General features: G+C 46.1%; 1 protein-coding gene across 1 annotated transcript in view; it reads right to left on the bottom strand.

The window, feature by feature from the left end:
• Nucleotides 1–470: 470 nt before the first annotated feature.
• The window catches only part of LOC137377950 (gamma-aminobutyric acid receptor subunit beta-4-like), a 974,353-nt gene continuing 954,335 nt past the window's right edge, over nt 471–20,488 (bottom strand). The window contains exons 8-9 of the mRNA XM_068048015.1: nt 13,813–14,057; nt 471–821 (exon numbers count right to left, since the gene is read on the bottom strand). Coding sequence (XP_067904116.1) covers nt 471–821; nt 13,813–14,057 — 596 coding nt within the window. The remainder of the gene's footprint in view (nt 822–13,812; nt 14,058–20,488) is intronic.

Genomic DNA, 20,488 nt, shown 5'->3' with positions numbered 1-20,488 from the left:
TACCAGTGAACAATCCACAGGAAGCTAACACTGATCCACTCATGGTTCAGAATAATTATGTATGAGCTTTTTTTTAAATCTATTTCTCATTCAACCCCACTCCCCACCAGTGACTTATCATGCTGCCTGCATACTAATGTTTCACCTCAACCAAGTTTTGCAAATGTCGAGGGTTCAGTCATTCAAAGTGATAGTTTGTAAGTGGATGCAGCAGTCTATGAAAGCTGTTTACAGTATAGTTAGTGATCTGTACAGGTTTCAAATGATAATCATGCAGCATCACAGCAGAGGTCAATAAGCCATGTCTGGATTTCAGCAGAAGCAAAACAGCAGTGACAGAACATTCCCGCTGAATGTTAAGACCTTTCCTTATTGTCTTTTTTTACATGTGTACAAAGTCCTGGTCACATGAAGATTGGCAGTTGGTTTGACATGACCATGCGACCTGTTCGTCTATCTCTCTCTCTCTGTCAGTGCACATAGTACAGCCAGTAGATGACATTGAAAAAGCCAAAGGTTATGGGGAACACGAATCGTGACCATTTGTCGATTGCGCTCACATCCGTCAACTTTGGGATTTTCAGCTTAAGTTTGGAGGATCGGCGACGCAGGCGGCTTTTGGCAAGGTCACGGTCTATGTTCCGCTCCCTGGTGCTGAGCCCTAAACCATCCCTGGATCCAACCCTTCGGAATTGAATTCCAGAGCTGTCGAAGGACATGACAGAATTGCGAGAATCACTCACACTGCTGGCAACCTCTGAGGGCAGGACTTCATCATTCAGTTCCAAAGTGCTCAGGAGGATATTGCCGTGTGTATCAACCTACATGAAGAGAAAGCACAGAAAGTAATGCTATTCAGAATACACTGCATACGCAACACCATTCAAGGCAAAAACTGACTCTCTTGACACTCAAGTATCAGCACAGTCCGCAGTTTGCAACATGCAATCAGCCACAGATCACAGTTGACATGTGCAGTAGCATAGTGGTTATGTTGCTTGACTAGTAATCCAGAGGCCTGGACTAATAATCTGGAGAGGGGATCCCACCAAAGAAGCTGGGAAACTTAAATTCAATTAATTAATTAATCTGAAAAAAAGTCAGTTTCAGTTATGGTGACCATGAAACTACTGGTTTGCTGTAAAAACCCTTCTGATTCACTTAAGCCCTTCGGGGAGGAAATCTGCCTTCCTTACCTGGTCTGGTCTACACATGAGTTCAGACCCACAGCAATGTGCAAATTCCTAACTCTCCTCTGAAATGGCCTAGCAAGCCACTCAGTTGTATCAAACCACTAAGAGGAAGTAGAATAAGAATTAAACTGAATGGACCACCTGGCATCGACCAATAGATACAACAGAGTCAAACTCTGCAAGGTCCTCCTCAATAATATATGGGGGCTTGTGCCAAAATTGTGAGAGCTGACCCACAGACTAGTCAAGCCACAGCATGGCACTGAATCAAACCTTATAGACAATGTCCCAGACACCACCATCACCATCCCTGGGTATGTCGTATCCCATCAACAGGACAGGCATAGTGGTGCAGTGGTTAGCCCTGCAGCCTCACAGCTCCAGGGACCCAGGTTCTATTCTGGGTACTGCCTGTGTGGAGTTTGCAAGTTCTCCCTGTGTCTGCGTGGGTTTTCGCCGGGTGCTCTGGTTTCCTCCCACATGCCAAAGACTTGCAGGTTGATCGGTAAATTGGCCATTGTAAATTGCCCCTAGTGTAGGTAGGTGGTAGGAGAATTGAGGGAAGGTGGGGATGTGGCAGAGAATATGGGATTAATGTAGGATTAGTATAAATGGGTGGTTGATGGTCAGCACAGACACGGTGGGCCGAAGGGCCTGTTTCAGTGCTGTATCTCTCTATGACTCTAAGAGCTCATGGTGTACTGGGTAGCATAATAGCATGGACAGAAGATTGGCTGGCTGTCAGAAAACAGAGAGTATGCAGAAATGGATCCTTTTCTGATTGGCAGGATGTGACGAATGGAGTCCCTCAGGGGCCTCAACTTTTTACAATTTATATCAATGACTTAGATGAGGGGAGCGATGGCATGGTAGCTAAATTTGCAGATGACTCAAAGATAGGTAGGAAAGTACATTGTGAAGAGGACATAAGGAGCTTGCAGACCAATAGGTTGAGTGAGTGGGCAAAAATCTGGCAAGTGGAGTATAATGTGGGAAAATGTGAAGTTGTTCACTTTGGCAGGAAGAATAAAAAAGCAGAGTATTTCTTAAACGGAGAATGACTGCAGAATTCCGAGATGCAGAGGGATCTAGGTGTTCTAGTGCATGAGTCACAAAAGTTAGTATGCAGGTACAGCAAGTAATAAAGAAGGCTAATGGAATGTTATCCTTTAATATGAGAGGAATTGAAAATAAAAGTAAAGATGTAAAGATTGGTGAGACCACATCTCGAATACTGTGTGCAGTTTTGGTCTCCTTATTTAAGGAAGGCGGTAAATGCATTGGAGGCGGTCCAGAGGTGGTTTCCCAGATTGATACCTGGAATGAGCAGGTTGTCTTATGAGAAAAAGTTGGACAGACTGGGCTTGTTTTCACTGGAGTTTAGTAGAGTGAGGGAAGACTTGATTGAAGTTTATAAGATCCTGAACGGTCTTAACAAGGTGGATGTGGAATGGATGTTTCCTCTTGTCAGTGAGTCCAGAACTAGGGGGCACTGTTTTAAAATCATGGGTTGCCCTTTTAGGACAGAGATGAGGAGAAGTTTTTTCTCAGAGGGTTGTGCGACTTTGGAACTCTCTGCCTCAGAAGGAGGTGGAGATGGGGACATTGAATATTTTTAAGGCGGAGGTAGATAGATTCTTGTTAGACAAGGGAATCAAAGGTTATTGGGAGTAGATAGGAGTGTGGAATTCGAGACACAAACAGATCAGCCATGATCTTATTGAATGACGGAGCAGGTTCGAGGGGCTGAATGGCCTACTTCTGCTCCTAATTCATATGTTCATATGTTCAGACTATAGCCCCCAAATTTCTGTTGCGGCCAGCTGAGGAGGGGTCTCAGGCTCCCCTTTCACTCTTCCTCTTGTTTGACCGCAACAGGGTTTATTCCTTTTTAAAACCAATGGTTGACCTTACTATTTCAGCCAATGTCTTACCTTGTTCCTCTACTGTGATTGCAAAGGAACCAATCAGACAGGTTTTCTTGAGTTTAAACAAAAAAGAGATCAGTTTATTATACTTAACACTCTAACCTGATTTAAAATACTAAAAATACGCTACATATTCACATGAGAGGCACACACACACAAATAGATTACAGAGGGAAACAGATTTGGTGTTTGGATTAAAGTCCAGAATAAATGGAATTTAAATTCAGTCGGTAAATCCAGTAGTCCTTGGCTGAAGCTCTGTTCTTGAAGTCCTCGCTGGTCAAAGTGCACTTTGGTTGGCTTGCTTTGCTCAGAGTTTTCCTGAAGGCAGAATTAGTAGTTGATTCTCTGCCCCTGGTTGCTGGCTGTAGCGGTCTGTAGGTTTGGAGGGTCCCCATTTGTGGCCAGTTCTTTCCTTGCTATTTTCTGGCGGGGGGTGAGAGAGGGAGATAAAGGGGAGCAGCTGACTGCTCTGTGGCTGTATATTCCCGTTACCGCCTGGCTGCTGTCTGTGTCACAAAACTTTAGGTTCTTCAGAGATGCGCAGGCAGTCACATGGTTTGATCAATCACCTTTGTTGCCTTGACAGCCGTGCTAAGAAAATCATTCTGGGTAATTCAATCACTTGGAGCAAGCCATTGACCTGGCTGGGCTTCTGTTAGACTTTTTGTCTCCAGTCCACTCTCCTGGTATTTCAAATATAAACTGCAGTGACCATCTTGGCAGCTAGCTTTTTTAAATGTTACCTTGCAGGATTTTTCCATTAAAAGTCTAATTTATATTTTCATCATTAATATGTCCCATTTGGCATATAGGGTTTTCCTGACAACAGGACTGTCTGCCTAAAAAGCCCTAGCTCACTCTGGTTCAAAGAGGTTTTACTTTCCAGTTCTATCATTTCTTTCCTGTGCGCTATCCACCAAAACTCTACAGCGCTGATTCCGCAGGTCAGACACGGGCAGAGAGCACTTGATTGACAGCTTCACCAGCACCGTCCCTTGTCCCGCTCCAATTGGTCAGTGCTCCCTGATTGACACTCTTCCCAGCGAGTCCCACCTCCCGTACACTCCTATGCTGAATACAAAACTTTGGTAGGCCATAGGACCTAGCTCGATGCCCCGATGAATCTGATCCTTTGTAAATACTTCCATTCCTAATATTTTTAAACATCTTGCTCCAAGCCTATGAACTTGTGCTTTAAAATAACTTAGCCATGGTTATTTTAAAATACAAGTTTAAAAGCTTCAAGCAAGACATTTAAAATTACCACAAACCTCAAAATTTTAACACTGCTGTCCGTGCATGAACATATTGCTGCCACCTGAATCAAGCCGAGTCCACAACCTCACCCGGTCCACAACATCTGAGTGCAAAATCCATCCCAGTTCACAATCCATCCCAGTGCACAGTCTGCAGCCAAGAGTGAGAGTCCAGAAGGCTGTGCCACCTGACCGGTGCCAGGGTTCAGGACATCTGCTTCGGATTGGAGAGGAACTTGTAGTGGGAGGGGGAAGATCCAGTTGTCATGGTCTACATGGGTACCAATGACATAGATAGGACTAGGAAAGTGGTTCTGTCTAGGGAGTGTGAGCAGCTAGGGGCTAAATTAAAAAGCAGAACCTCAAAAGTAATAATCTCTGGATTATTACCTGTACCATGAGCAAATTGGCGTAGGGGAAATAAGATTAGAGATAAAAATGCATGACTCAAAGGTTGGTGTGGGAGAAATCGGTTTCGATTCATGGGGCACTGGCATCAGTACTGGGGAAAGTGGGAGCTGTACCGTTGGGATGGTCTTCAACTGAACTGTGCTGGGACCAGTGTTCTAGTGAGTTGTATAATTCGGGCTATGGAATGAGCTTTAAACTAAATAGTGGGGATGAGGGACCAAGTGAGAGAAGACCTGATAAATTAGAGAGCGCGGACAATGCAAGAGAGCAAGATAGCAGTAAGGAAATAATAATCAGAGCGTGGCAGAAAGGGACAGATGTACAAAATTAAGAGTGTGCAAGCAGTTAAGGCTAGGGATCGAGTGACCTACTCCTGCTCCTAATTCGTATGTTTGTATAGAACTAAAGGCTCTGTATTTGAATGCACATAGCATTCGTAAAATAAATGAATTGAAAGCTTAAATAGAAATAAATATGTATGTTCTGATTGCCATTATGGGCGGCACAGTGGCGCAGTGGTTAGCACCGCAGCCTCACAGCTCCAGGGACCTGGGTTCGATTCTGGGTACTGCCTGTGTGGAGTTTGCAAGTTCTCCCTGTGTCTGCGTGGGTTTCCTCCGGGTGCTCCGGTTTCCTCCCACATGCCAAAGACTTGCAGGTTGATAGGTTAATTGGCCATTATAAATTGCCCCTAGTATAGGTAGGTGGTAGGGAAATATATAGGGACAGGTGGGGATGTGATAGGAATATGGGATTAGTGTAGGATTAGTATAAATGGGTGGTTGATGGTCGGCACAGACTCGGTGGGCCGAAGGGCCTGTTTCAGTGCTGTATCTGTAAACTAAAACTAAACTAAACGTGGCTGCAGGATGACAAAGGTTGGGACCTGAATATGCAAGATTACATGATATTTCAGAAGGACAGGAAACGAGGAAAAGATAGAGGGATAGGCCTATTAATTAAGGATGACATTAGTACAATAGAGAAAGGTGACCTTAGTTCTAAGAAGCAAGATGTAGTTTGGATAGAGATAAGAAATAGTAAAGGTCGGAAGTCACTTGGAATAGTTTATAGGCCCCCTAACAGTAACCACACTGAAGGATGGGGTCTACAGGAAAAAATAATGGAGGCGTGTGAGAAAGGTACAGCGATAATCATGGGTGATTTCAAATCAGATTGGCAAAGGTAGCCTGGAAGCTGAGTTCATGGAGTGTTATCGGGACAGATTCTCAGAGGGGGAGCCCAGCACATCAGTGTGAAAGATAAGGCTGAAGCATTTGCAACAACCTTCAGCAAGAAGAGCCGAATTGATGATCCATCTCGGCCTCCTCCTGAAATCCCCAGCATCACAGATGCCAGACTTCAGCCAATTCGATTCACTCCACGTGATATCAAGAAACGACTGAAGGCACTGGATACTGCAAAAGCTATGGGCCCTGACAATACTCCAGCAATAGTACTGAAGACCTGTGCTCCAGATATTGCCGCGCCCCTAGCCAAGCTGTTCCAGTGCAGCTACAACACTGGCATCTACCCTGCAATGTGGAAAATTGCCCAGGTATGTCCTGTACACAAAAAGCAGGACAAGTCCAAACCAACCAATTACCGCCCCATTAGCCTCCTCTCAATCATCAGTAAAGTGATGGAAGGTTTCACCAACAGTGCCATCAAGCAGCACTTGCTTAGCAATAACCTGCTCAGTGATGCTCAGTTTGGATTCCGCCAGAGTCACTCAGCTCCTGACCTTGGTTCAAACATGGACAAAAGAGCTGAACTCAAGAGGTGAGATGAGAGTGACTGCCCTTGACATCAAGGCAGCATTTGACCGAGTATCGCATCAAGGAGCCCTAGCAAAACTGAGGTCAATGGGAATCAGGGGGAAAACACTCCACTGGTTGGAGTCATACCTAGCGCAAAGGAAGATGGTTGTGGTTGTTGGAGGTCAATCATCTGAGCTCCAGGACATCACTGCAGGAGTTCCTCAGGGTTGTGTCCTAGGCCCAACCATCTTCAGCTGCTTCATCAATGACCTTCCTTCAATCATAATAATAATAATTATTATTATTATAATATTATTATAAGGGCCAAATGGCCTGTTCCTGTGCTGTACTGTTCTTTGTTAATTGTTCCCTTCTTAACAGCACTGTGGGTGTACCTGCCTCACATGCAGTGGTTCAAGAAGGCAGCTCACCACCACCTTCTCAAGGGCAATTAGGGATGGGCAATAAATGCTGGCCTGGCCAGTGACGCCCACATCGTGTCGAATGAATAAAAAAAAAAGCAGCACGTTCTGGAGTCAACCAGAGAGCAGGCTACTCTGGATCAGGTAATGTGTAACAAGACAGGATTAATGACCTCGTAGGTAGCAGTGAATTTTGCATTCAGTCTGAGGGTGAGAAAAGTCGATCTAAGCTTAGTGTTTTAAACTTAAATAAGGGTAATTATGAGGATTTGAAGACAGAGATGGTGAAAGTAAACTGGGAAATGAGGTTAAGGGATAGGTCAGTAGAGATGCAGTGGCAGACATTTAAGGAGATATTTCATAACACTCAGCAAAGATACATTCCAGTGAGAAAGAAAGACTCTAGGGGAAAGGACGCACCATCCGTGGCTAATGAAGGAAGTTAAAGATAGTATCAAATTGAAAGAAAAAGCATACAATTCAGCAAAGAGTAGTGGCTGGTCAGAAGATTAGACAGAATATAAAAAACAGCAAAGAATGACAAAGGATAATAAGGAGAGAGAAATTAGGGTACAAGAGAAAGCTAGCTAGAAATATGAACACAGTAAGAGTTTCTACAGGTATTTAAAAAGGAAAAGAGTAAGTAAAGTGAGTGTTGGTCCTCTAGAGAGTGAGTCTGGGGAATTAATAATGGAAAATAAGGAAATGGCAGAGGAATTGCAGATTTTTTCACAGCTGCCTTCATTGTCGAGCATACAGATATATCCCAGAAATAATTGTGAATCAAGAGTTGAAAGGGAGGGAGGAACTGGAAACAATTACCATCACCAGGGAAAGGGTACTGAGAAAATGATTAGAGCTAAAAACTGACAAGTCCCGAGGTCCTGATGGACTTCATCCTAGGGTCTTAAATGAAATGGCTGCTGAGACAGTGGATGCATTTTAATTTTCCAAAATTCCCTGGATTCTGGAACGGTCCCATCAGGTTGGAAAATAGTGAATGTAACAGAAAGCAGGAAACTATAGGCCAGTTAGCATCTGTCATAGGGAAAATCGGGAATTTATTATCAAGGAGATTATAGCAGGTCATTTAGAAAATCTCAGTGCAATCAAGCAGAGTCAACATAGTTTTGTGAAAGGGAAATTGTGTTTGACTAATTTATGAGAGTTCTTTGAGGAAGTAACAAGCAACGTGGATAAAGGGGAACCTGTGGATGTGGTGTACTTAGATTTTCAGAAGGCATTTGACAAGGTGCCACGTCAAAGGTTACTGAACAAAATAAGAGCCCATGGTATGGGGGTAACATATTAGCATGGATAGAAAATTGGTTAGCGAACAGGAAACAGAGAGTAAGTATAAATGGGTCATTTTCAGGTTGGCAAGCTGTAACCAGTGGAGTGTCACAGGGATCAGTGCTGGGACCTCAGCTATTTCAGTTTATATCAATGATTTGGATGAAGGGACAGAATGTATGGCTGCTAAATTTGCTGATGACACAAAGATAGGTAGGAGAGTAGGTTGTGAAGAGGACAGAAGGAGTCTGCAAAGTCATATAGATAGGTTAAGTGAGCAGGCAAAGATATGGCAAATGGAATATAATGTGGGAAAGTTGAACGTGTCCACTTTGGCTGGAAAAATAGAAAAGAAATATATTATTTAAATGGAGAGAGACTGCAGAACTCTGAGATGCAAAGGGATCTGGGTGTCCTGGCACACGAAACACAAAAAGTTAGTATGCAGGTACAGCAAGTGATTAAGAAGGCAAATGCAATGTTGTCATTTATTGCAAGAGGAATGGAATATAAAAGTAGAGATGTTTTGCTCCAGTTATATAGGGCATTGGTGTGATCACATCTAGAATATTGTGTACAGTTTTGGTCTCCTTACTTAAGAAAGATATAATTGTGTTGAAAGCAGTTAAGAGAAGGTTCTCTCTGATTCCTGGGATGAGAGGGTTATCTTATGAGGAAAGGTTGGACAGGTTGGGTCTGTATTCATTTGAGTTTCGAAGGATGAGAGGTGATCTTATTGAAACACATAAGATCCTGAGGGGACTTGACAGGGTGGATGTTATAAGGATGTTTCCCCTTGTGGGAGAGACTAAAACTAGGGGGCGCAGTTTCAAAATAAGGGGTCTCATTTAAGACAATGATGAGGAGAAATTTTTTCTCTGAGGGTTGTGAGTCTGTGGAATTCTCTTCCCCAGACAGCAGTTCAGGCAGGGTCATTGAATGTTTTTAAGGCAGAGGTAGACAGATTGTTGACAAACAAGGGAGTCAAAGGGTATCAGGAGTAGGCAGGAAAGTGGAGTTGAGTCCACAAACAGATCAGGCATAATCTTATAGAATGGCAGAGCAGTCTCAAGGAGTTGAATAGCCTACTTCTGCTCTGAGTTTGCATGTATGTATGTACAATTTATCAGAATCCACAATCCTGTGTCAAGTGTAGTTATCAAAAGCCATCAGGTTCAGTCAGCAGATACAGTGTGCAATCAGGTGCACTCTGGAATCAGGTGCAGTACACAGTCCCTTTAGACAGGCACAGTTTCAAAGCCAAAGATTGTGAAATTGCCAATTTTTTTTTATTATTCATGTGGATGTTGCTGGCAAGGCCTGCATTTGTTGCCCATCCCTACCTGCCCTTCAGAAAGTGGTGGTGAGCTGCCTTTGTGAACTGCTGCAATCCATCTGGTGTAGGTACACTAACAGTGCTGTTAGGGAGCGAATCAGGGAAAGTTTAAGGTACAGAAAGAGGCCACTTGGCCCATCTTGTCTGTGCTGGCCGAAAAACGATCCACCTATTCTAATCCCACCTTCCAGCATTTGATCCATTACCCTGCAGATTACGGCACTTGAGGTGCATATCCAGACTCCTTTTGAATGAGTTGAGGGTCTGCGCCTCAACTACCCTTTCAGGCAGTGAGTTCCAGACCATCACCACCCTCTGGGTGAAAAGTTTTTCCTCATCTCCCCTCTAATTTTTAGACCAATCACTTTCAATCTATGCCCCCTAGTCACTGACCTCTCTGCTAAGGTGAATAGACCCTTCACCTCCACTCTATCCAGGCCCCTCAAAATTTTGTACATTTCAATCAGATCTCCCCTCAGCCTTCTCTGTTCCAAGGAGAACAACCTCAGCCTATCCAATCTTTCCTCATAGCTGCATTTTTCCAGTCCTGGCAACATCCTTGTAAATCTCCTCTGTACCCTCTCTAGTGCAATTACATCCTTTCTGTAATGAGGTGACCAGAACTGCAGTTTCAGGATTTTGACCCAGTGACAGTGAAGGAATGGTGATTTAGTTCCAAGTCAGGATTGTGTGTGGCTTGGAGGGGAACTTGCAGGTGATGGTGTTCCCACATGCCTGCTGCCTATGTCCTTTCAGTTGGAAGAGGTCGTGGGTTTGTTGAAGGAGCCTTGGTGAGTTGCTGCAGTGCATCTTGTAGATGGTACACACTGCTGCCACTGTGTGTCAGCAGTGGAAGCAGTGAATGCTTAATGTTGTGAAGGGGGTGCCGATCAAGTGGGCTGCTTTGTCCTGGATGGTGTCGAGCTTCTTGAGTGTTGTTGGAGTTGCACCCATCCAGACAAGTGGAGAGTATTCCATCACACTCCTGACTTGTGACTTCTGGATGGTGGACAGGCTTTGGGGAGTCAGGAGGTGCGTTACTTGCTGCAAAATTCCCAGCCTCTGACCTGCTCTTGTAGCCACAGTATTTATATGGCTACTCCAGGTCAGTTTCTGTTCAATGGTAACCCCCAGGATGTTGATAGTGGGGAATTCAGTAATGGTAATGGCATTGAATGTCAAGGGGAGATGGTTAGATTATCTCTTGTTGGCGATCGTCATTGTTTGGCACTTATGTGCCTCAAATGTTACTTGTCACTTATCAGCACAAGCCTGAATGTTCTCCAGGGCTTGCTACATATGGACATGGACTGCTTCAATAGCTGAGGAGTTGCGAGCATCCTCATTTCTGATCTTATGATTGAGGGAATATCATTGATGAAGCAGCTGGAGATGGTTGGGCCTAGGACACCATCCTGAGGAACTCCTGCAGTGATGTCCTGGAGCTGAAATGATTGGCCTCCAACAATCACAACCATCTTCCTTTGTGCTAGATATGATTCCAGCCAGCGGAGTGTTTTCCCCTGATTCCCATTGACCTCAGTTTTGCTAGGGCTCCTTGATGCCACAGGTAGTCAAATGCTGCCTTGATATCGAGGGCAGTCACTCTCACCTCACATTCAGCAGTTTTGTCCATGTTTGAACCAAGGCTGTAATGAGGTCAGGAGCTGAGTAGCCCTGGCAGAACCCAAACTGAGCATCACTGAGCTTAAGTGGTGCTTGAAATCACTGTTGGTGACACCTTCCATCACTTTGCTGATAATCAAGAATAGACTGATGGGGCGGTACTTGGCCAGATGGGATTTGCCCTGCTTTCTATGGACAGAACATGCCCGGGCAATTTTTCACACTGTTGGGGAGCAGTACTGGAACAGCTTGGTTAAGGGCGCAGCTAGTTCTGGAGCACCAGTCTTCAGCCAAAAGACTTGCAGGTTGATAGGTAATTTGGCCATTATAAATTGCCCCTAGTATAGGTAGGTGGTAGGGAAATATAGGGACAGGTGGAGATGTGGTAGGGATGCAGGATTCGTATAAATGGGTGGTTGATGGTCAGCACAGACTCGGTGGACCGAAGGGCCTATTTCAGTGCTGTATCTCTAAATAAAATAAATTACTAAAGCCAGAATGTTGTCAGGACCCATAGCCTTTACAGTAGCCAATATCTTCAGCCGTTTCCTGATATCATGTGGAGTAAATAAAATTGGCTGAAGAATGGCGTCTGTGATAGTGGAGATCTCAGGAGGAAGGCGAGATGTATCATCCACTCAGCACTTTTGGCTGAGGATGGTCGCAAATGCTTCAGCCTTGTCTTTTGCACTGATGTGCTGGGCTTCCCCATCATTGAGGATGGGGATATTTGTGGAGCCACCTCCTCAGGTTAGTTGCTTAATTGTCCACCACCATTCACGGCTGGATGTGGCAGGACTGTAGAGGTTAGATCTCATCCGTTTGTTGTGGGATTGGTTAGCTCTGTCTAGTCCTGTGCTGTAGCTTCACCAGGTTGACACCTCATTTTCAGCTCCAGGACATCACTGCAGGAGTTCCTCAGGATGGTGTCCTAGGCCCAACCATCTCCAGCTGCTTCATCAATGACCTTCCTTCAATCGTAAGGTCAGAAGTGGGAATGTTCACTGATGATTGCACAATGTTCAGCACCATTCGCGACCCCTCAGATACTGAAGCAGTCCGTGTAGAAATGCAGCAAGACCTGGACAATATCCAGGCTTGGGCTGATAAGTGTCAAGTAACATTCATGCCACACAAGTGCCAGGCAATGACCATCTCCAACAAGAGAGAATCTAACCATCTCCCCTTGACACTCAACGGCATTACAATTGCCGAATCCCCCACTATCAACATCCTGGGGGTTACCATTGACCAGAAACTGAACTGGAGTAGTCATATAAATACATTGGCTACAAGAGCAGGTCAGAGGCTAGGAATCCTGCAGTGATTAACTCACCTCCTGACTCCCCATAGCCCATCCACCATCTACAAGGAACAAGTCAGGAGTGTGATGGAATACTCTCCACTTGCCTGGATGGCTGCAGCTCCAACAACACTCAAGAAGCTCGAAACCATAGAGGACAAAGCAGCTTGCTCAATTGGCACACCATCCACAAACATTCACCCTCCACCACCAACGCACAGGCATGTGTACCATCTACAAGATGCACTGCAGCAATGCACCAAGGCTCCTTAGACAGCACCTTCCAAACCCGCGACCTCTACCAACTAGAAGGACAAGGGCAGAAAATGCATGGGAACCTCCGAGTTCCCCTCCAAGTCACACACCATCCTGACTTGGAACTATATCGCCGTTCCTTCACTGTCGCTGGGTCAAAATCCTGGAACTCCCTTCCTAACAGCACTGTGGGTGTACCTACCCCACATGGACTGCAGTGGTTCAAGAAGGCAGCTCACCACCACCTTCTCGAGGGCAATTAGGGATGGGCGATAAATACTGGCCTGGCCAGCGACGCCCACATCCCTGAATGAATATTTTTTAAAAATGCGGCCAAACCAACGTTATGTACAACTGTAACATGACGTCCCTACTCTTGTACTCAATGCCTTGGCCGATGAAGGCAAGCATGCCATATGCCTTCTTCACCATCCTGTCTACCTGTGTTGCTACTTTCAGGGAACTATGTACTTACACCCCAAGGTCTCTCTGCTCAACAACACTCCCCCGGACCCTGCCATTCACTGTATATGTCTTGCCCTGGTTATCTTCCCAAAAAGCATCATTTCACACTTGTCTGTGTTAATTTCCATTTGCCAATCCCTTGCCCACTTTCCCAGTTGATCTATATCCTGTTGTAACCTTAGACAACCTTCTTCACTGTCCACTATACCACCAATTTTGGTGTCATCTGCAAACGTATTAATCATGCCCCTTACATTCACATCCAAGTCATTAATAAATATGACAAACAACAGAGGGCCCAGCACCGATCCCTGCGGCACACCACTGGTAACCGGCCTCCGATCTGAAAAACAACCCTCCACTACCACCCTCTGCCTCCGATCACCAAGCCAATTTTATATCCAAATGTGAAGACTGACCACTTGTGGCCTGTGTTTGTGTCTTGGAGATTGGCTCTGGTTGGAAGGTGTGGATGTTACACAGGTGCTACCACCCAGAGCTGAATAGCAGCCATTCACTGATCCCCCTCACCTCGCCGAAGGATGCCAATGCCACACTCACCCTGGCGTTCCCGAGTCTGCTCCTCTCCACGTTGCTCTTGCTGACTTTCCCCATTGGTTTCTTCTGCTGTGATGGCACTTTGCCAAAGAAGATGTAATTGACGAAGGCGTACTCCAGCAAGGCCAGGAACACAAACACAAAGCAGCCCATCAGGTAGATGTCAATAGCTTTAACATAAGGGATCTTGGGAAGGGTTTCCCGCAGGTGGGTGTTGATTGTGGTCATGGTGAGCACAGTCGTGACTCCTGGAATGAACACAAAGGGAAGAACAATTTAAAAAAATCAGACCAGCAGTGGTTAGCACCGCAGTGGTTAGCACTGCAGCCTCACAGCTCCAGCGACCCGGGTTCAATTCTGGGTACTGCCTGTGCGGAGTTTGCAAGTTCTCCCTGTGTCTGCGTGGGTTTCCTCCGGGTGCTCCGGTTTCCTCCCACATGCCAAAGACTTGCAGGTTGATAGGTAAATTGGCCATTAGCAATTGCCCCTAGTATAGGTAGGTGGTAGGGAAATATAGGGACAGGTGGGGATGTGGTAGGAATATGGGATTAGTGTAGGATTAGTATAAATGGGTGGTTGATGGTCGGCACAGACTCGGTGGGCCGAAGGGCCTGTTTCAGTGCTGTATCTCTAAACTAAACTAAACTTATATTTAAGTCAGATCAGGAATGTTTGGAGCTGAGTAAACACATGGCCTGTACAAGACGGAGAAGTACAGAACCAGTAGTTCAAGGTCCAATTCCCAGTCTGTGCTCATCCGAAACCAGGTAGCATTTGAGATATACAATTGACCTCAGTACTTTGGGCAAGGAAAGGAAAAGGTACTAAACAGCTTGCATTTCTATTGCAACATTCACAACATCAGGCTGTCCCAAAGCAATTTACAAACAAAGGACTACTTTCCAAGTATAATTACTGTTATGATGTTGGACAAATCAGATAAGCTAGGGTTCCCATTTGCAATCTTTATCCAACTACTCAGCCATGCACATGTCTGGATGTCGGGTAAGGCCAGAGCAGGGCCAAGTGCTCATTCTACCCCACCAGGATGACAAAACCCGCAGGTCAGGCTCCAAATCCAGGACTGGGGCAAATTGTGCTGGCAGAAGCAGAGAAGCATCAGAACTCAGGACAGGAGGGAACTTCAGCACAGAATGTGGGAATTATAGAGTGTGCCCAGGCCATGGAGTGTGGGTATTATAGAGTGTGCCCAGAAAAAGGAGTGTGGTTATTATGGAGTGTGCCCAGGCCATGGAGTGTGGGTATTAGAGTGTGCCCAGAAAATGGGGTGTGGGTATTATAGATTGTGCCCAGGCCATGGAGTGTGGGTATTATAGAGTGTGCCCAGAAAATGGAGTGTGGGTAATATAGAGTGTGCCCAGAAAATGGAGTGTGGGTAATATAGAGTGTGCCCAGAAAATGGAGTGTGGGTATCAGAGAGTGTGCCCAGGCCATGGAGTGTGGGTATTATAGAGTGTGCCCAGAAAATGGAGTGTGGGTATCAGAGAGTGTGCCCAGGCCATGGAGTGTGGGTATTATAGAGTGTGCCCAGAAAATGGAGTGTGGGTATTATAGAGTGTGCCCAGGCCATGGAGTGTGGGTATTATAGAGTGTGCCCAGAAACTGGAGTGTGGGTATGATAGAGTGTGCCCAGGCCATGGAGTGTGGGTAACAGAGAGTGTGCCCAGGCCATGGAGTGTGGGTATTATAGAGTGTGCCCAGAAAATGGAGTGTGGGTATTAGAGAGTGTGCCCAGAAAATGGAGTGTGGGTATTATAGAGTGTGCCCAGGCCATGGAGTGTGGGTATTAGCGAGTGTGCCCAGAAAATGGAGTGTGGGTATTATAGAGTGTGCCCAGGCCATGGAGTGTGGGTATTATAGAAGGTGCCCAGAAAATGGAGTGTGGGTATTATAGAGTGTGCCCAGAAAATGGAGTGTGGGTATTATAGATTGTGACCAGGCCATGGAGTGTGGGTATTATAGAAGGTGCCCAGAAAATGGAGTGTGGGTATTATAGAAGGTGCCCAGAAAATGGAGTGTGGGTATTATAGAGTGTGCCCAGGCCATGGAGTGTGGGTATTATAGAGTCTGCCCAGGCCATGGAGTGTGGGTATTATAGAGTGTGCCCAGAAAATGGAGTGTGGGTATTATAGATTGAGCCCAGGCCATGGAGTGTGGGTATTATAGAGTGTGCCCAGGTCATGGAGTGTGGGTATTATAGAATGTGCCCAGAAAATGGAGTGTGAGTATTATAGAGTGTGCCCAGAAAATGGAGTGTTGTTATTATAGAGTGTGCCCAGAAAATGGGGTGTGGGTATTAGAGTGTGCCCAGAAAATGGGGTGTGGGTATTATAGATTGTGCCCAGGCCATGGAGTGTGGGTATTATAGAGTCTGCCCAGGCCATGGAGTGTGGGTATTATAGAGTGTGCCCAGAAAATGGAGTGTGGGTATTATAGAGTGTGCCCAGGTCATGGAGTGTGGGTATTATAGAATATGCCCAGAAAATGGAGTGTGAGTATTATAGAGTGTGCCCAGAAAATGGAGTGTGGTTATTATAGAGTGTGCCCAGGCCATGGAGTGTGGGTATTATAGAGTGTGCCCAGAAAATGGAGTGTGGGTATTTTAGATTGAGCCCAGGCCATGGAGTGTGGGTATTATAGAGTGTGCCCAGGTCATGGAGTGTGGGTATTATAGAATGTGCCCAGGCCATGGAGTGTGGGTATTATAGAGTGTGCCCAGGCCATGGAGTGTGGGTATTATAGAGTCTGCCCAGGCCATGGAGTGTGGGTATTATAGAGTGTGCCCAGAAAATGGAGTGTGGGTATTACAGATTGAGCCCAGGCCATGGAGTGTGGGTATTATAGAGTGTGACCAAGTCATGGAGTGTGGGTATTATAGAATTTGCCCAGAAAATGGAGTGTGGGTATTATAGATTGTGACCAGGCCATGGAGTGTGGGTATTATAGAGTGTGCCCAGGCCATGGAGTGTGGGTATTATAGAGTGTGCCCAGAAAATGGAGTGTGGGTATTATAGATTGAGCCCAGGCCATGGAGTGTGGGTATTATAGAGTGTGCCCAGAAAATGGAGTGTGGGTATTTTAGATTGAGCCCAGGCCATGGAGTGTGGGTATTATAGAGTGTGCCCAGGTCATGGAGTGTGGGTATTATAGAATGTGCCCAGGCCAAGGAGTGTGGGTATTATAGAGTGTGCCCAGGCCATGGAGTGTGGGTATTATAGAGTCTGCCCAGGCCATGGAGTGTGGGTATTATAGAGTGTGCCCAGAAAATGGAGTGTGGGTATTACAGATTGAGCCCAGGCCATGGAGTGTGGGTATTATAGAGTGTGACCAAGTCATGGAGTGTGGGTATTATAGAATTTGCCCAGAAAATGGAGTGTGGGTATTATAGATTGTGACCAGGCCATGGAGTGTGGGTATTATAGAGTGTGCCCAGGCCATGGAGTGTGGGTATTATAGAGTGTGCCCAGAAAATGGAGTGTGGGTATTATAGATTGAGCCCAGGCCATGGAGTGTGGGTATTATAGAGTGTGCCCAGGTCATGGAGTGTGGGTATTATAGAATGTGCCCAGAAAATGGAGTGTGGGTATTATAGATTGTGACCAGGCCATGGAGTGTGGGTATTATACAGTGTGCCCAGGCCATGGAGTGTGGGTATTATAGAGTCTGCCCAGGCCATGGAATGTGGGTATTATAGAGTGTGCCCAGAAAATGGAGTGTGGGTATTATAGATTGAGCCCAGGCCATGGAGTGTGGGTATTATAGAGTGTGCCCAGGTCATGGAGTGTGGGTATTATAGAATGTGCCCAGAAAATGGAGTGTGGGTATTAGAGAGTGTGCCCAGGCCATGGAGTGTGGGTATTATAGAGTGTGCCCAGGCCATGGAGTGTGGGTATTATAGAAGGTGCCCAGAAAATGGAGTGTGGGTATTATAGATTGTGACCAGGCCATGGAGTGTGGGTATTATAGAGTGTGCCCAGGCCATGGAGTGTGGGTATTATAGAGTGTGCCCAGGCCATGGAGTGTGGGTATTATAGAGTGTGCCCAGGCCATGGAGTGTGGGTATTATAGAAGGTGCCCAGAAAATGGAGTGTGGGTATTATAGATTGAGCCCAGGCCATGGAGTGTGGGTATTATAGAGTGTGCCCAGAAAATGGAGTGTGGGTATTATAGAATGTGCCCAGAAAATGGAGTGTGGGTATTAGAGAGTGTGCCCAGGCCATCGAGTGTGGGTATTATAGAGTGTGCCCAGGCCATGGAGTGTGGGTATTATAGAAGGTGCCCAGAAAATGGAGTGTGGGTATTACAGATTGTGACCAGGCCATGGAGTGTGGGTATTATAGAGTGTGCCCAGGCCATGGAGTGTGGGTATTATAGAGTGTGCCCAGAAAATGGAGTGTGGGTATTATAGATTGAGCCCAGGCCATGGAGTGTGGGTATTATAGAGTGTGCCCAGGTCATGGAGTGTGGGTATTATAGAATGTGCCCAGAAAATGGAGTGTGGGTATTATAGATTGTGACCAGGCCATGGAGTGTGGGTATTATACAGTGTGCCCAGGCCATGGAGTGTGGGTATTATAGAGTCTGCCCAGGCCATGGAGTGTGGGTATTATAGAGTGTGCCCAGAAAATGGAGTGTGGGTATTATAGATTGAGCCCAGGCCATGGAGTGTGGGTATTATAGAGTGTGCCCAGGTCATGGTGTGTGGGTATTATAGAATGTGCCCAGAAAATGGAGTGTGGGTATTAGAGAGTGTGCCCAGGCCATGGAGTGTGGGTATTATAGAGTGTGCCCAGGCCATGGAGTGTGGGTATTATAGACGGTGCCCAGAAAATGGAGTGTGGGTATTATAGATTGTGACCAGGCCATGGAGTGTGGGTATTATAGAGTGTGCCCAGGCCATGGAGTGTGGGTATTATAGAGTATGCCCAGGCCATGGAGTGTGGGTATTATAGAGTGTGCCCAGGCCATGGAGTGTGGGTATTATAGAAGGTGCCCAGAAAATGGAGTGTGGGTATTATAGATTGAGCCCAGGCCATGGAGTGTGGGTATTATAGAGTGTGCCCAGGTCATGGAGTGTGGGTATTATAGAATGTGCCCAGAAAATGGAGTGTGGGTATTAGAGAGTGTGCCCAGGCCATCGAGTGTGGGTATTATAGAGTGTGCCCAGGCCATGGAGTGTGGGTATTATAGAAGGTGCCCAGAAAATGGAGTGTGGGTATTATAGATTGTGACCAGGCCATGGAGTGTGGGTATTATAGAGTGTGCCCAGGCCATGGAGTGTGGGTATTATAGAGTGTGCCCAGGCCATGGAGTGTGGGTATTATAGAGTGTGCCCAGGCCATGGAGTGTGGGTATTAGAGAGTGTGCCCAGAAAATGGAGTGTGGGTGTGATAGAGTGTGCCCAGAAAATGGAGTGTGGGTATTATAGATTGTGCCCAGGCCATGGAGTGTGGGTATTATAGAGTGTGCCCAGGCCATGGAGTGTGGGTATTATAGAAGGTGCCCAGGCCATGGAGTGTGGGTATTATAGAGTGTGCCCAGAAAATGGAGTGTGTGTATTATAGATTGTGCCCAGGCCATGGAGTGTGAGTATCATAGAGTGTGCCCAGGCCATGGAGTGTGGGTATTATAGAGTGTGCACTGAAAATGGAGTGTGGGTATTATAGATTGTGCCCAGGCCATGGAGTGTGGATATTATTGAAGGTGCCCATAAAATGGAGTGTGGATATTATAGAGTGTGCCCAGGCCATGGAGTGTGGGTATTATAGAGTGTGCCCAGAAAATGGAGTGTGGGTATTATAGATTGTGCCCAGGCCATGGAGTGTGAGTATCATAGAGTGTGCCCAGGCCATGGAGTGTGGGTATTATAGAGTGTGCACTGAAAATGGAGTGTGGGTATTATAGATTGTGACCAGGCCATGGAGTGTGGGTATTATAGAGTGTGCCCAGGCCATGGAGTGTGGGTATTATAGAAGGTGCCCAGAAAATGGAGGGTGGGTATTATAGATTGTGACCAGGCCATGGAGTGTGGGTATTATAGAGTGAGCCCAGGCCATGGAGTGTGGGTATTATAGAGTGTGCCCAGAAAATGGAGTGTGGGTATTATAGAGTGTGCCCAGAAAATGGAGTGTGGGTATTATAGATTGTGCCCAGGCCATGGAGTGTGGGTATTATAGAGTGTGCCCAGGCCATGGAGTGTGGGTATTATAGAGTGTGCCCAGGCCATGGAGTGTGGCTATTATAGAAGGTGCCCAGAAAATGGAGTGTGGGTATTATAGATTGTGACCAGGATATGGAGTGTGGGTATTATAGAGTGTGCCCAGGCCATGGAGTGTGGGTATTATAGAGTGTGCCCAGAAAATGGAGTGTGGGTATTATAGATTGTGACCAGGATATGGAGTGTGGGTATTACAGAGTGTGCCCAGGCCATGGAGTGTGGGTATTATAGAGTGTGCCCAGAAAATGGAGTGTGGGTATTATAGAGTCTGCCCAGGCCATGGAGTGTGGGTATTATAGAGTGTGCCCAGAAAATGGAGTGTGGGTATTATAGATTGTGCCCAGGCCATGGAGTGTGGGTATTATAGAGTGTGCCCAGGCCATGGAGTGTGGGTATTATAGAATGTGCCCAGAAAATGGAGTGTGAGTATTATAGAGTGAG

Source organism: Heterodontus francisci, chromosome 15, assembly GCF_036365525.1.
Source record: "Heterodontus francisci isolate sHetFra1 chromosome 15, sHetFra1.hap1, whole genome shotgun sequence".
Taxonomy (NCBI): Eukaryota; Metazoa; Chordata; class Chondrichthyes; order Heterodontiformes; family Heterodontidae; genus Heterodontus; species Heterodontus francisci.
Note: the sequence above shows the minus strand (reverse complement) of the source record. Positions and strands in the feature narration are given on the sequence as shown.